Source organism: Bacillus rossius, chromosome 14 (assembly GCF_032445375.1).
Source record: "Bacillus rossius redtenbacheri isolate Brsri chromosome 14, Brsri_v3, whole genome shotgun sequence".
Taxonomy (NCBI): Eukaryota; Metazoa; Arthropoda; class Insecta; order Phasmatodea; family Bacillidae; genus Bacillus; species Bacillus rossius.
The window spans coordinates 46,228,324-46,240,975 of record NC_086341.1 but is presented as its reverse complement, the minus strand read 5'-3'; the positions used below and the strand labels follow the sequence as shown (position 1 = coordinate 46,240,975).

General features: G+C 36.8%; 1 protein-coding gene across 3 annotated transcripts in view; it reads right to left on the bottom strand.

The window, feature by feature from the left end:
- LOC134538857 (F-actin-monooxygenase Mical) overlaps positions 1–12,652 on the bottom strand; it is a 232,538-nt gene that overhangs the window by 93,147 nt on the left and 126,739 nt on the right. For all 3 annotated transcript variants that reach the window (XM_063380418.1, XM_063380420.1, XM_063380419.1), the window contains 3 exons: positions 5,576–5,786; positions 2,259–2,360; positions 515–722 (listed from right to left, as the gene is read on the bottom strand). In XM_063380418.1, coding sequence (XP_063236488.1) covers positions 515–722; positions 2,259–2,360; positions 5,576–5,743 — 478 coding nt within the window. In that variant the 5' untranslated portion in view covers positions 5,744–5,786. The remainder of the gene's footprint in view (positions 1–514; positions 723–2,258; positions 2,361–5,575; positions 5,787–12,652) is intronic.

Sequence of the window (12,652 nt, the reverse complement as noted above, 5' to 3'; positions counted from 1 at the left end):
GAGCAGAAGTTATAAGGTTGTGACGAGGTTTCAAATATCTTACACCTATTGTATTTAACCAGCGTGGCAATTATAAGCCGGTGGTGACTGGGTAACTCTTCACGCTAAAGCAAATTGTTTTCAGGAATAGGCCAGTTCTGCCGGAAACCCAACCATTTTTATTCCTTTTTTTTTATATATATTGTCGAGCTTTGAGCATGATTTATGATTTTGAGTGGGACTTGGACAAGGCACTTGGATTGATTAAAATATCTTTAATTAATTTCTTACTTAATCACTCAAAACAATTTTTTTTATTAAAAAATTAATAATATTTTTACCATTACAATATTTAAAGTTAAGTACCGAAAACTGCTCAAATAACACTATTTTACACCTGAAAATCCAAATTTTTCCCGGGGAGGACCCCCGGTCCCCCCGCTTCAATAAGGGGGGGGGGGGGGGGACCATGCTTCTTAACCCCCCGCCTCCCCCCATACGCAAATCCTGGCTGCGCCACTGGTGCCGTACTCACTGATGTGGTCGATGGCGCCGGCGCAGAACTTGCCGAAGAACTTCTTGGCGCCCAGCGCGCGCAGGTCGGCGATGACGAAGGGCCACAGGTGCAGCACGTTGTTGCGCGAGAAGCGGTCCCTCTTCTCCACGACCACCACCTTCGCGCCGAGCAGCTGCGCCTCGATGGCCGTGCGCAGGCCGCACGGCCCCGCGCCTATGATCAGCACCTGTCCGCACACACACACACTCGTATCCCCAGCATTCACACTTGTATCCCCAGCATTCACACTTGTATTCCCAGCAGTTCCGAAACAATGAATGACTTTCATGACATTTAGAAAAAAACTTTCTTACAATAATTTTTATACCACAGGCTCATACACTTATATCCCCCAGCATTCACACTGACAAGCAGCTCTGAACCCACGAAGGACTCTTTCAGGACATTTAGAAAAAACTTTCTTACAATGATTTTTATACCACAGGCTCATACACTTATATCCCCCAGCATTCACACTGACAAGCAGCTCCGAAAACAACCTGTGAACCAACGAAGGACTCTTTCATGAAATTTAGAGAAAAAAATATTCTTACACTAACAGGCTCAATTTTATACATAACTAGCTGCAGTACCCGGTATTGCCCGGGCTGAACACAGGATGATTGTATAACTACTAATTACGAAATTTAAATATGAATAAAAAGTTAAATATATTAATTTACTAAAATTTACTGAAATTTAGTTAATTAATGCATCTGAACAGGAATTTTTTTTTAAATGATATATATTTTTTAAATTGTTTTTACTGTAGAGCGTGGTTTGTGATTTTTAACTTTTGTCCTGCAATGGCAACGTTTAGCAAATGTTCAGTAACGTTTTGTTGTCGTTATCCCCCATTTTATTTTATTTTTTTGTCCTCTTTTGTGCATTCAGAGCTAGTGGCTCTGGCAGCTGTATAGTCGGCCATCACTATACCTTTCTTCCTATAGTCTCTATATTTGTGAACAGCATCTCACCACGTGCCTACAGTGATTTATCATTACTTTATTGGAAAATAAAGAAAATAAATGTAATGTTTCTTCTATTAATTAAATAAAACAGCGTAGATAATTACTTCCTATTATTTTTGTGAATGTTTCAATTATTCAAAACCTCACCCAATTACATGCATTCTTTTTTAAAATAAATTTTGAAAATTTTTTTCAAATCTTTAGTATACGCGGTTTTTTTGTTTGCTTATCTGGGATATAAACAAACAAAATATCCTGTTATATGACTCTTGAGCAAGCAATGTACAGTTTTTCACACCGTTTCCAAGTTAAAACATGCCACACAAAGTGGTTGCCACTGAGCTTTCTTGAAACTCACAACGAAACACAACTCAGATCGGAAACTGCACTCGCTGAACCACTGGGGTATCAATGGAATGTGAGCGTAAAACAATGCAATAGCCATTGCCAGGATTTGAAGAAAGCATCAACAGTGCAATAGCAAAAATTTAACCAACAAGTACTGAAATTCTGCTTTAAGGGATAAAGGTGGTTGGGGTGTGGTTTTCTGAAATATCAGTCACCTTCCTCTTGTTTTGAAAGTCAAGCGAGTTTAATTTCATCGAGATGAGTGTAAAACCGCAGATTTATAAAGCAAACACAAGTATTCTTTGCATACACATATAAGAAAAAGTAATTTATAAAACTTGGCTGTTATCCATCTTAAACACAATCTTAAGCCTCAAGCAGCACGTAAAAACAGCGGAACATACCCTGGTGTTTGGACATGCTTTCCCTCGATTGTAACACTTGTGGCTAGCCCTCTTGTCAAACTTCGCCCACAGAGCCTGGGCCTTCCACGATCGCAGTTTCGACTGAAATGGAGAACAAACAAACAATCTATCCTAAAACTTTTTTAAAAATCTCAAACTACAAAAAAAAAATTCTGCTTTCACTGCATTATGTAACTCATCGAGAAGTTAAGTTTTAAATTAGATGCAAAATTTGTACCGAACAAACACGCAGACAGAAAAGAAAGCTAGTTGATAATAATGTTTGTTATATGTACAAATTACCACTTGCCACTACCTCTATCTGCTTGTGCATTTTATGTTACATGCACTTTCCACTATTTTGGAAATATATATACAACTCTATTACAGTTTTATTTTAAGTACTGGCTGTATAAATATGAATATGAAATACATACCAACTCTATGATTTACTTGTAAATATACATCTACCCTGAAAGTTATTTAGTCCTTTTGAATTGTAACTTCTATCCATTATATATTTAGAAACTAATAGTATTATTATTTAAATTTATAACTCATTCAATAAGGTATTTAAATAAAAGTTAATACACATAACATAAAATAAACCAAAGGAGTAATTCAAACCTGCAATATCAGTGTATTACTTCGAGCTTGTTTAGCTTCAAGTGTAATGATATATTACCATAAAACTAAAATTACCATATTTTTACTCCATTTATGCATGTAATTAATTCATGCTTAGTTTCTTATCCATCCCTTTCGTACATTCAGCAAAATGATTTTTTTCTTTATAAAACCAAACCTGTACCATTTTCACCCCCTTAGGTACTAGGAGAGAAATAGAAGTCTTGTTTCTTTTGATGATAAATTCAGAAATTAAGATTTTAAGTTAATATGTGGAATATTTTTGAAGTTATACTTCTTTAGGTACGTTATGAAAAAAGAAGAGTGAAATATTAAGATGTGCGCGCATCACTGTAACACAAAATAAACAGGTTGAAGCTGTCCGCTAAACCGCTCATTAAGTCTCAAAAAAAAGCTACCAACAAAATAGAAATAGAACCTCTATTAGTCGCGCATGTTGGCACGCTCGTCGCCTCTGATCACTGTTTTCATATTTACAATATTTATCCACATGTTTCTAGTTTCTACTTTCACAACACATGTTTTAGTTTCATACAAGTGCAAATTATATATTTGCTAATAAATTATATTCAGTAGTGATTTAAATTGAATATTTTGATTAATATTAATTACTATTTGTAAATATTAGTAAAAATTTTTTTGCTTATATACTTTTTCAAGTGCTACAATATAATTGAGGTTAACTATCAGTATGTATTATTTATTGATAATATTAATATTTAATACAATTATTACTAAATATTATTAAATTATTAATGTTAAATATTTACTATTGGTTATTTAATATTTACAAAATAAAGAAATAAATTTAATAAAACATATAATAAAAAATTTGCGATAAAAATTAAAATCGAACATCAAATTAAAATATATATATTTATAATTAAATTGAATAAATAATAAATATTTAAAAAAAATGAACAAATCTAATGAAAACTTTTTGAAAAAAATGAAAAGTGAATATTAAATTAAGAAAATAATAAATATTTAAAAAATGAATAAGCTTAAATAAAATTTTTGAATTTATTATTAAATTATTTATTTTCTTTTAAAATATTAAATAATCAATAATAAATATTTAAAATTAAGAATCTTATAATATTTAGTATAATTTATGTCATATATTTATTATTCTCTAAATTTATTTTTTTAATTTTTCAAATTTAAACTGAACTTTATTGACTGTGTTGACTATATTTTTCCAGCCCTTTGATTATTTAATTGTAATTAATTATTTGCATGCAATTAAAAACTATTTTTTAATGATGCCAAAGAAGTATAACTTCTCGCACGTGTACATAAGTACACACACCCATTATTTTTTTATTGTGAACTTCACAATAGTCCCATTTTGAGTATTGAACATATTATTGCTGTTAAGGTGCGTGGAAATTACATCATTTATTTCTTGTATGGTAGTAGGATAGCTGATGCTAGCAAGTAACAAGGGATGTGAATGGTCAGCAACTAACAGCTGTTTTCAAGGAGGATTTTCCCACGAGTTTACAGAAAGGAAGCCCATAATTTTGACTAATTCACCGCTAGACATTCTTTTTGAACATTTATATCAGGATACGATTTGGAAGCTATACTTTATAAGAATTATTTGACGCTCCATATAAGTGATTTTAATATTGATGGAAGATTAGATTATTAGAAGAATATATTTATATTTAAATTAAATAATAGGCACTTATGATATCGAATGGAATTAATTGGTTGAATAAGCCGAAACATATCTGAAACAATGAATAAGCCCTTTTCAGCATCCTAAGGGTAGAATCTTGTAAATATTTGTAGCTTATAAGTTAATCCAGATTATAAGTGACCTTTGTCATAAAAAAAAATTCTTTATGGTCTTTGTATCACATCTTATAGCTTATATATACATACCAACACACAAACCTCTGTACGGACATAACTGTAACAGATTTATTATCAGTACAGATAAAAGACTTAACTCTTTCAAGACTAGCAATTTATGCAATTGGCACCTATTAACATTTTTCACAAATTTTCTTGAATTAATTTTTAAATTTCTTAGTAAATTTATTTTTATTCCTCAATACTAATATACTACATGGTATAGATTGCTTTCATTTTATTCTTTCCAGTCATACATTACAAACTAGATCTCTGAATAGTTGACAATCTTAATCAATGCAAGCAAATGTATTTAAGAGAAACTAAACTGCCCTATAGCATACGAGAGCTGACTGACAGACTAACACAAGTTAACTCGTATCACGTACGAGTATCATTCTATAAGTCTTAAAGCTGCTTGTTCGCATGGTTAGAAATATGCATTTACGGGGCCTTTTTTAAGTCGCAAAGATCGGGGCACAAAAATATTTTTAATCCTGTTGCCCTACTATTTTAGCTTTACACCATCTAAACACAGTTGAGTTGTAAGTTATCAAATAAAATTAGGTGTTCATGAACTTTAAGGGCAACATAACAAAGAAAATATTTAGTACAGTAATAAAATAACTTAACACATGAATTTTTTTTTTATATAACAGTATTTGCAAAAATTCAATCTGAGAAAAAAAACCTACGAATGTTATACCATCAATTTTAAAAAACTTAACATGTCAATGTTATCGAAACATAATGAAACATTAGCATACTGGAGTCTACATAGAGTGCACAAATGATGGTACCCTCACCTTGAGTTTGGGGTAGAAGTTGGGAAAGTTGGTAGGCTTGACGTGCAGCAGGTCGCACAGGTGTCGGTGAAGTCCCAAGATTGCCTTCTGGGTCGAGGCCCCACAGAACTGGTCGAACACATCGGACGCCAGGGCTAGCTCCTCGCTCGACTGCACGCTGCCGTCCATCGCGAACTGCGCAACGTTTATCGCTCTATCCTCACAATCAGATCTGAAACAAGAGATGCCACAACTTAACATTAGCACTGATTCAATCCTAGCTCAACCGTGGACAATGTTTATCGCTCTATCCTCACAATCAGATCTGAAAAAAGAGATGCCACGACTTAACATTAGCACTGATTCAATCCTGGCTCAACCGTAGACAATGTTTATCACTCTATCGTCACAATCAGAACTGAAACAAGAGATGCCACAACTCAGCATTAGCACTGATTCAATCCTGGCTCAACCGTGGACAATGTTTATCACTCTATCCTCACAATCAGATCTGAAAAAAGAGATGCCACGACTTAACATTAGCACTGATTCAATCCTGGCTCAACACACGGACAAAGTTTATCGCTCTATCCTCACAATCAGAACTGAAACAAGAGATGCCACAACTCAGCATTAGCACTGATTCGATCCTGGCTCAACAAACACATGACAATGTATATGACCTTACCAGGGTTTACACTTATTATTTCCCGAGTCTTTCCCTTTTTCTCATTTCAAGGTTTCTACAAGCTTGAAATTCAGAAATTCCCTGATGTTTACAGCTTTTCCAGCTCTCAAGCGACAAGTTTCCCTGACCTTCCAGATACAAATTATCCAGTATCTCTCACTAGGTGTTTCTTTTTCGGGGGGAAAAGATGTGCTTTCAAATATGACGCCTTAGAAAAATTAATTTACATTTTACATAGATACACATATTGTATTCAATTGCTAAGATTCACCTAATGTAAGGTACCTATCAAACTTGTAAGTAAATATCCGGAAATCAGTTACCCCTTAGTGTTTACAGAAATAGACAAGGGTTTCACGAATAGGAAAATCATTGAAATTTTATGATTAATTAACGTTTAAGCAGTTTTTGAGGTGCCTATACATTGGCAGAAAAGGTATTTTCATTTTATACTGAAATATTTGGCGATTTACCCCACTTTTCCACATATTCTAATTTCCCTGACTTTTGCCTATTTTCTCTGTTTACACCTGTAGTAACCCCCCACTTCACCCTCTTATCATGCCAGATAGCACAAGTGAATAATAATTACACACATTAACTAACATACACTCCAACAAGCATACACAAAGTGCAGAATAGACTATAAAATTGTCTTCCTGCACAGTATTATGTTAACACTTCCAATATTCCTTTAACTATGCTACCAACACTGTCAGAAAGGGGAAAAAAATATATATGTATTTCATGTGATTTAAAGCTGACTGCACCTCTCATGTTTAATGTAATAAAAACTTCTTTTTTTCAATTTATGATAAAAATATATATCAGTTTGAAGACACTTGGGACACATTGGTACGAAAAATTAATAACGACCTTTCCACATAGACCTCCATTGCACCTCGTCCACTTTCATTGCCTCAATCGTCCGATACGGAAGTGGACACGGAACACGTAAGCGAAGTGTCCACAATAGCACGCATGCGGTCACGGACCCGAACGGATCAGTTCGGCAGCGCCCAGCTCCGCCGTTTACGTTACCCCTTGCGACCAATAGAAGCCGAACATTTGGCAGTGGCATTAACCATGTTGTTTACGTTTTGAAATACGTTAACAACTGTTTCAATTACAGGTATACCTAGTGCGAGGTTTATTTTTATTATATAGGTACGCAAATACTTGCGGTGTTATGTTCTCGGAGATCTTTTTTTGACGTGACGTCTAATAAATCGATTAACCCCGGCTGCACGCACGAAAAAGTGTCCCGTTACGCACATTGTCCCTTTCGCTGTGTCCCGTAACGGTCATTTCATATTGCTCTTTGCTAACCTGAACCTCCTAGCATTGCGACCGAGTCCGTGGCGTAATTCTGTTTTCATGCATTTCAATGTAACATTTTCATTGCTCTTTGCTAACCCGTTCCTCCTAGCATTGCTGCAGAGTCCGTGGCGCGAATATATTATTTTTGACTGCATCTTGGTGTTGGGTAAGCCATTTTCCTTCACATCATCCTTGAAACACTCCCAATCGTTTTCTACTTTTCCTATCATCGTCCTATCCTTAACAGAATAACACATATTGGAAGAAGTTAAATAGAAAACATGTATAAAAGTTATAGTTAAAATAATTTCTTCGTTAAAGTAATAAACATATTTGAATTAATGAGTGCAAATAAAAGTAAATTTATCACTTAAATTGTAGATTTCATTTCACTCCTTCTTTGTATCCATACAAAATAGTGATACATAATTCAATAAAAATGATTCAATTTTATTCATAAAAGTATGCAATCATTTCATCAATGTTTTGTTATGACGTTGTCACGTTGAACTATCGTCCGTAAACCGACTTTACAGACAACCAATTTTTTTTCCTTCTTTTAACTAATTTCAATTGTCGTAACCGTATAATTCTAACTCGTTGGGTGCCTTTTGTTGCGTCACCGTGCGCAGTGGAGGCGGCTGAAGCGATAGTGACAAGTCCCCGGTTATTGTCTCCGTCTCTGTGTCATTGTAGAACGGGCCTAGTGACCGCGTGTCGACCAGAGACTTCAATAGGCCCGCCTGGTCGGGGGTGTGTGTGTGTGTCCAGGGCCGGATTTAGGGGAGGGCAACCGGGGCGAAAGCCCCGGGGCCTCCACAAACGGAGGGCCCCCCACAAACGGAAGACTTCGGGAGAAAAAAAATCTTTCGAATTCCGACAAGTAAACACTAGTAAACATCTTTTCCTTTGATATTCTTTTTTTGCTGTTTTACCTTTACCTACAGTACTTTGTACATACATGATTATATTATTGTTAAATATTAACAGAAATATTCATTAACACTAAAATTTAGTTTCATATAATTCTTGTCTCCGATTATATGTATGTATGTTTTTTTTTTAAATACTAAGAGAATCTACTTGATTACACAATAAATTATTTATTGGAAAACTCGACTGAAAAAAATTGTTAATTTTATTTGTAAAATAATTTGTGGCCAGGGGGCCTCCGCTCCTGTGTTGCCCCGAGGCCTCCAGACCTCTGAATCCGGCCCTGGCTAGTTGTCAGTGAGACTGGCGCTTCTAGCGCGGTTATGTCTTCTCGTCGTGCATTGGGCAACAATGACGGGAAGCCTTATTTTCACAGACGAGAGAGCCAAACGACCGATCGTGCATCTTCGGGTTTTTTTTTTTTGGTCCATTGTAAAAGGTTAGGTTAGCTACATTATAAATACTTTAAAACATTGTGGACGGTTGATTTGGTTGGGATAGCTACATTAAAGATACCGTGAAATCATGTAAACGGTTTCCTAGCCCTGGATAGCTACATATTAGAAAGTTATTTGCTAAGCAACCATAAAATGATTTTACAGTATTTTTAATGCAGCTATACTTACCTAATATAACCAACCATCCACAATGTTTTAAAGTATTCATAATGTAGCTAACCTATCCTAATCGACCGCCAAATTTAATGCCCCACCGGTTTATACAATGACATAGAACCGGGGGAGGGGGGGGGGGGGGAAGCAAGCATGAACTTCGGGTGTGGCTCTCTCGTCTGTGAAATGAAGGCTTCCCAACAATGACATGTGGGCGGCGACCATGGGCGGAGAAATGTATACTTCAAGTCACGTGAGTGCCTTAAAGAATGTTTTACCGATAGTTTCACGCCCAAAACATTATTCTGAAAGCACATGTTCTAGACGTTCTCATGCTCCTAGAACTACAGTTTTGTAAAAACTGAATACGGAAACAGGGGTACTAGTGCGCTCTGAACGCTTTTCGTGAAGAGACACCTCGTTTGCAAAATGCGTAGGTTATCTGTGGAGCTCTGTGCGCGACTAAAGGTACGTTTTGCAAGGAGCGTCTCTAGCGATGATCGCTCAGCGATGATCGCGAGCAACCGGTCAGATGGTGTTTACATACGTTTGTGTGGCCACGAGCGTTGATCGCCAGAGTCGCTAGCGTCGATCGCGGGCCCGCTTCAGTCGCTGGTCGCGAGGCAAATATAATCGCAGTCGCGAGCGATTATTCGTCAAGGGCGGTACGCTGCTCATTGTCACAAAAGTGTGTGTTACTACGATTATTTGTATTGTACCAAGAGTGGAAATAGCAAAACGAATCTCAAACTTAACTCATATTTATTCTTCGTCTGTTGACTGTGGTTTTACTACATTACCGATTTATTCACCGCAACCTGCTGCCAAACGTGTAAATGTTTCAACTTCCGGTTCTCATGATACAGAATACCAGCCGCCTTTCCAAAACATTATTAATAATTAGCTTTTTTGTAATGAATGTTTACAACTAGTCCATTGAATATACATTTAGTATTACTTTTTCATCTCCTTTAGTGAGTATTTTCAATTATTTAAAAAAAATTATTTGATTTGTATAATTCATTTACCCTCAATAAATTACTTTTGAATAACTTTAACACAGAAGACTGGAAAAAACCTCAAACATTTCAATAGACTTATTTAATATTAAGGCGATTTATTTGTGAAATTAATCCACAATACAATTAAGGTTTTAGAAAGAATTTTTAACGGATTTTTTTTATTTCATTACAATATTCCTAGGAAGTCACAGATGTTTTTTCCAATCAACTGTTCAGTGATTTTTTTCCTTACCTCAGTGTGATGGCAAGTTTCTCATCAGGTGTGACAGGGTATTGACTTACGTTGCAAGCTAGCTTCTGGATGTCATCTTTTATCAAACTAAGCATAAAATCTAACTGGGATATTGAAACCCTGAAAAATTCAGAAAATTTATTGTCTTCACGAAGATGATTTGCTATCAATGTCTGAAAGAATCCCTCTTCATTTCTAGCTTTAAATAACGGATGTTTCTCAAATCTTGGTTCTGCGTAGGATTGAAGCAATTCTTCATCAAAAATTTCCTCAACCAAGAGGTACTTAATTAAAGCCTTCTTTCTCTTACTCAAACTCATTTCAGGCTACCTCAAAACGCACAGAAAACTTAAAAAAAAACCACCCTTGCACAACTCTGCGAACAGACTGCCGAAAAACGCGTGCGAAAAGACGCTTCTGGGAAAACACGTCAACGGTCGATCATCGCTAGAAACGCTCCTTGCAAAACGTACCTTAAGGCGTGGAACCAGCAGCCGGTCCGCACGACGACCTCTCAAGGTCACCGCCACCTGCCCCGCAGACCGCCGGCGCCATCCCGTGAATGAAGCACCAGCACGTGGGGCCAACTCGGGAAGCCTTCATCTCACAGACGAGAGAGCCACACCCGGGGTTCCCCCAAGTTCATGCTCGCTTCTTTTTCCGTTCTATCTCATTGTATAAACCGGTGTGGCATTCAATTTTGCGGTCGATTAGGATAGGTTAGCAACATTATAAGTACTTCAAAACATTGTGGATGGTTGGTTATATTAGGTAAGTATAGCTACGTTAAAAATACTGTAAAATCATTTTATGGCTGCTTAGCAAATAACTTTTTAATATGTAGCTATCCAGGGCTAGGAAACCGTTTCTATGATTTCACAGTATCTTTAATGTAGCTATCCTAACCAAATCAACCGTCCACAAAGTTTTAAAGTATTTATAATGTAACTAACCTAACCTAATTGACGATTAGTTATCACGAGTTACAATGAACAAAAAAAACCGAAGATGCACGATCGGGCGTTTGGCTCTCTCGTCTGTGAAAAGAAGGCTTCCCGGCCAACTCGCGAGGGGAACGCTACGACGCTACGACGCTACGACGCTACGACGCTACGGGATCACGTATTCCATCCAAGCTTTGCACGCTTTCGGTAGTCCATCAGGGCAGCATGATGTGCGAGTAAGGCGTACTACTTAGGCGTTTTCGGGGGAAAACGCAAGAGAAGTTTTGCGCGTCGGAATATGTACCGGTGCGTTGTGAACGTTAGCGCGATATGGCGGTGGTGGAGTGGTCAGCGTTCAAGTTCCGTGATTGCTGGGGTCTCTGGATCGAGTCCATCTCATGTCTTTTTAATTCGTATTTTTTTCAACACTGGTTATATTCATTCATATATAATACAATTCAAAGGTGAGCTGGTGAGATAATTAAAATATTCGTGCATATACATGAAATTTTACTGTATAGTTGCAATTTTTTTGTCTGTTTGCTAATTTTTCTATTACAAAAAAAAATTATGTGTTTATGTTAGTCGTTCACTTGCCGATAGTTATAAATATAATATTTGTTGTAATAATAAACATTAGTGAACAAACAAAGAAAAACTCAATAAACGTGCATAATATCACACTGCACACGGCCTTTGAAAACGGACAGCACTAATCGATTAAGTCTCACTGCTCTTGGCTTCTTACCTCACCGTCAGTTACTTTCCGTTTACCTTTTTTTTTTTAAACGGGAACCGGAAACGGCAAATATCACGAGTGTTAGTTCTTCTACGCTACCAAAGGACACAGATTGGGACAAAAAGTTCAAGTTGGCCAGAGAGATTCGGACAGGTCGTTACCACAACGCCGAAATACCACAACGCCGAACGTACAATAACACCGAATGCCAAATTGACCGCAACGCCGACAGCTAGAAAACTGCTGTGTACCACAACGCCGAAATACAGTAACGTCGAAAAATGTTGCTGCGGGGACGGGGGGCCACAGGAGCAAAATAAAAAACAACGGAATGAATTTGTGTGTTAACCTTACCTAACCTAACCTTTGTGGCAGTCCTGCAATGACATTTTTCGGGGTTAATGTATTTTGGTGTTGTGGTAATTCGGCGTTGTAGTCAATTTTGCATTCGGCGTTATGGTTTTCGGCGTTTATGTACGTTCGGCGTTGTGGTGCGTCCCCGATTCGGACCATCGCCCACACCACGCATGACGTCCTATGTTCACGTGGTCAAATCACACATTTGTCTCAGTCAGACACAATTTGGGACTTCGTGAAATTAAATGCAAA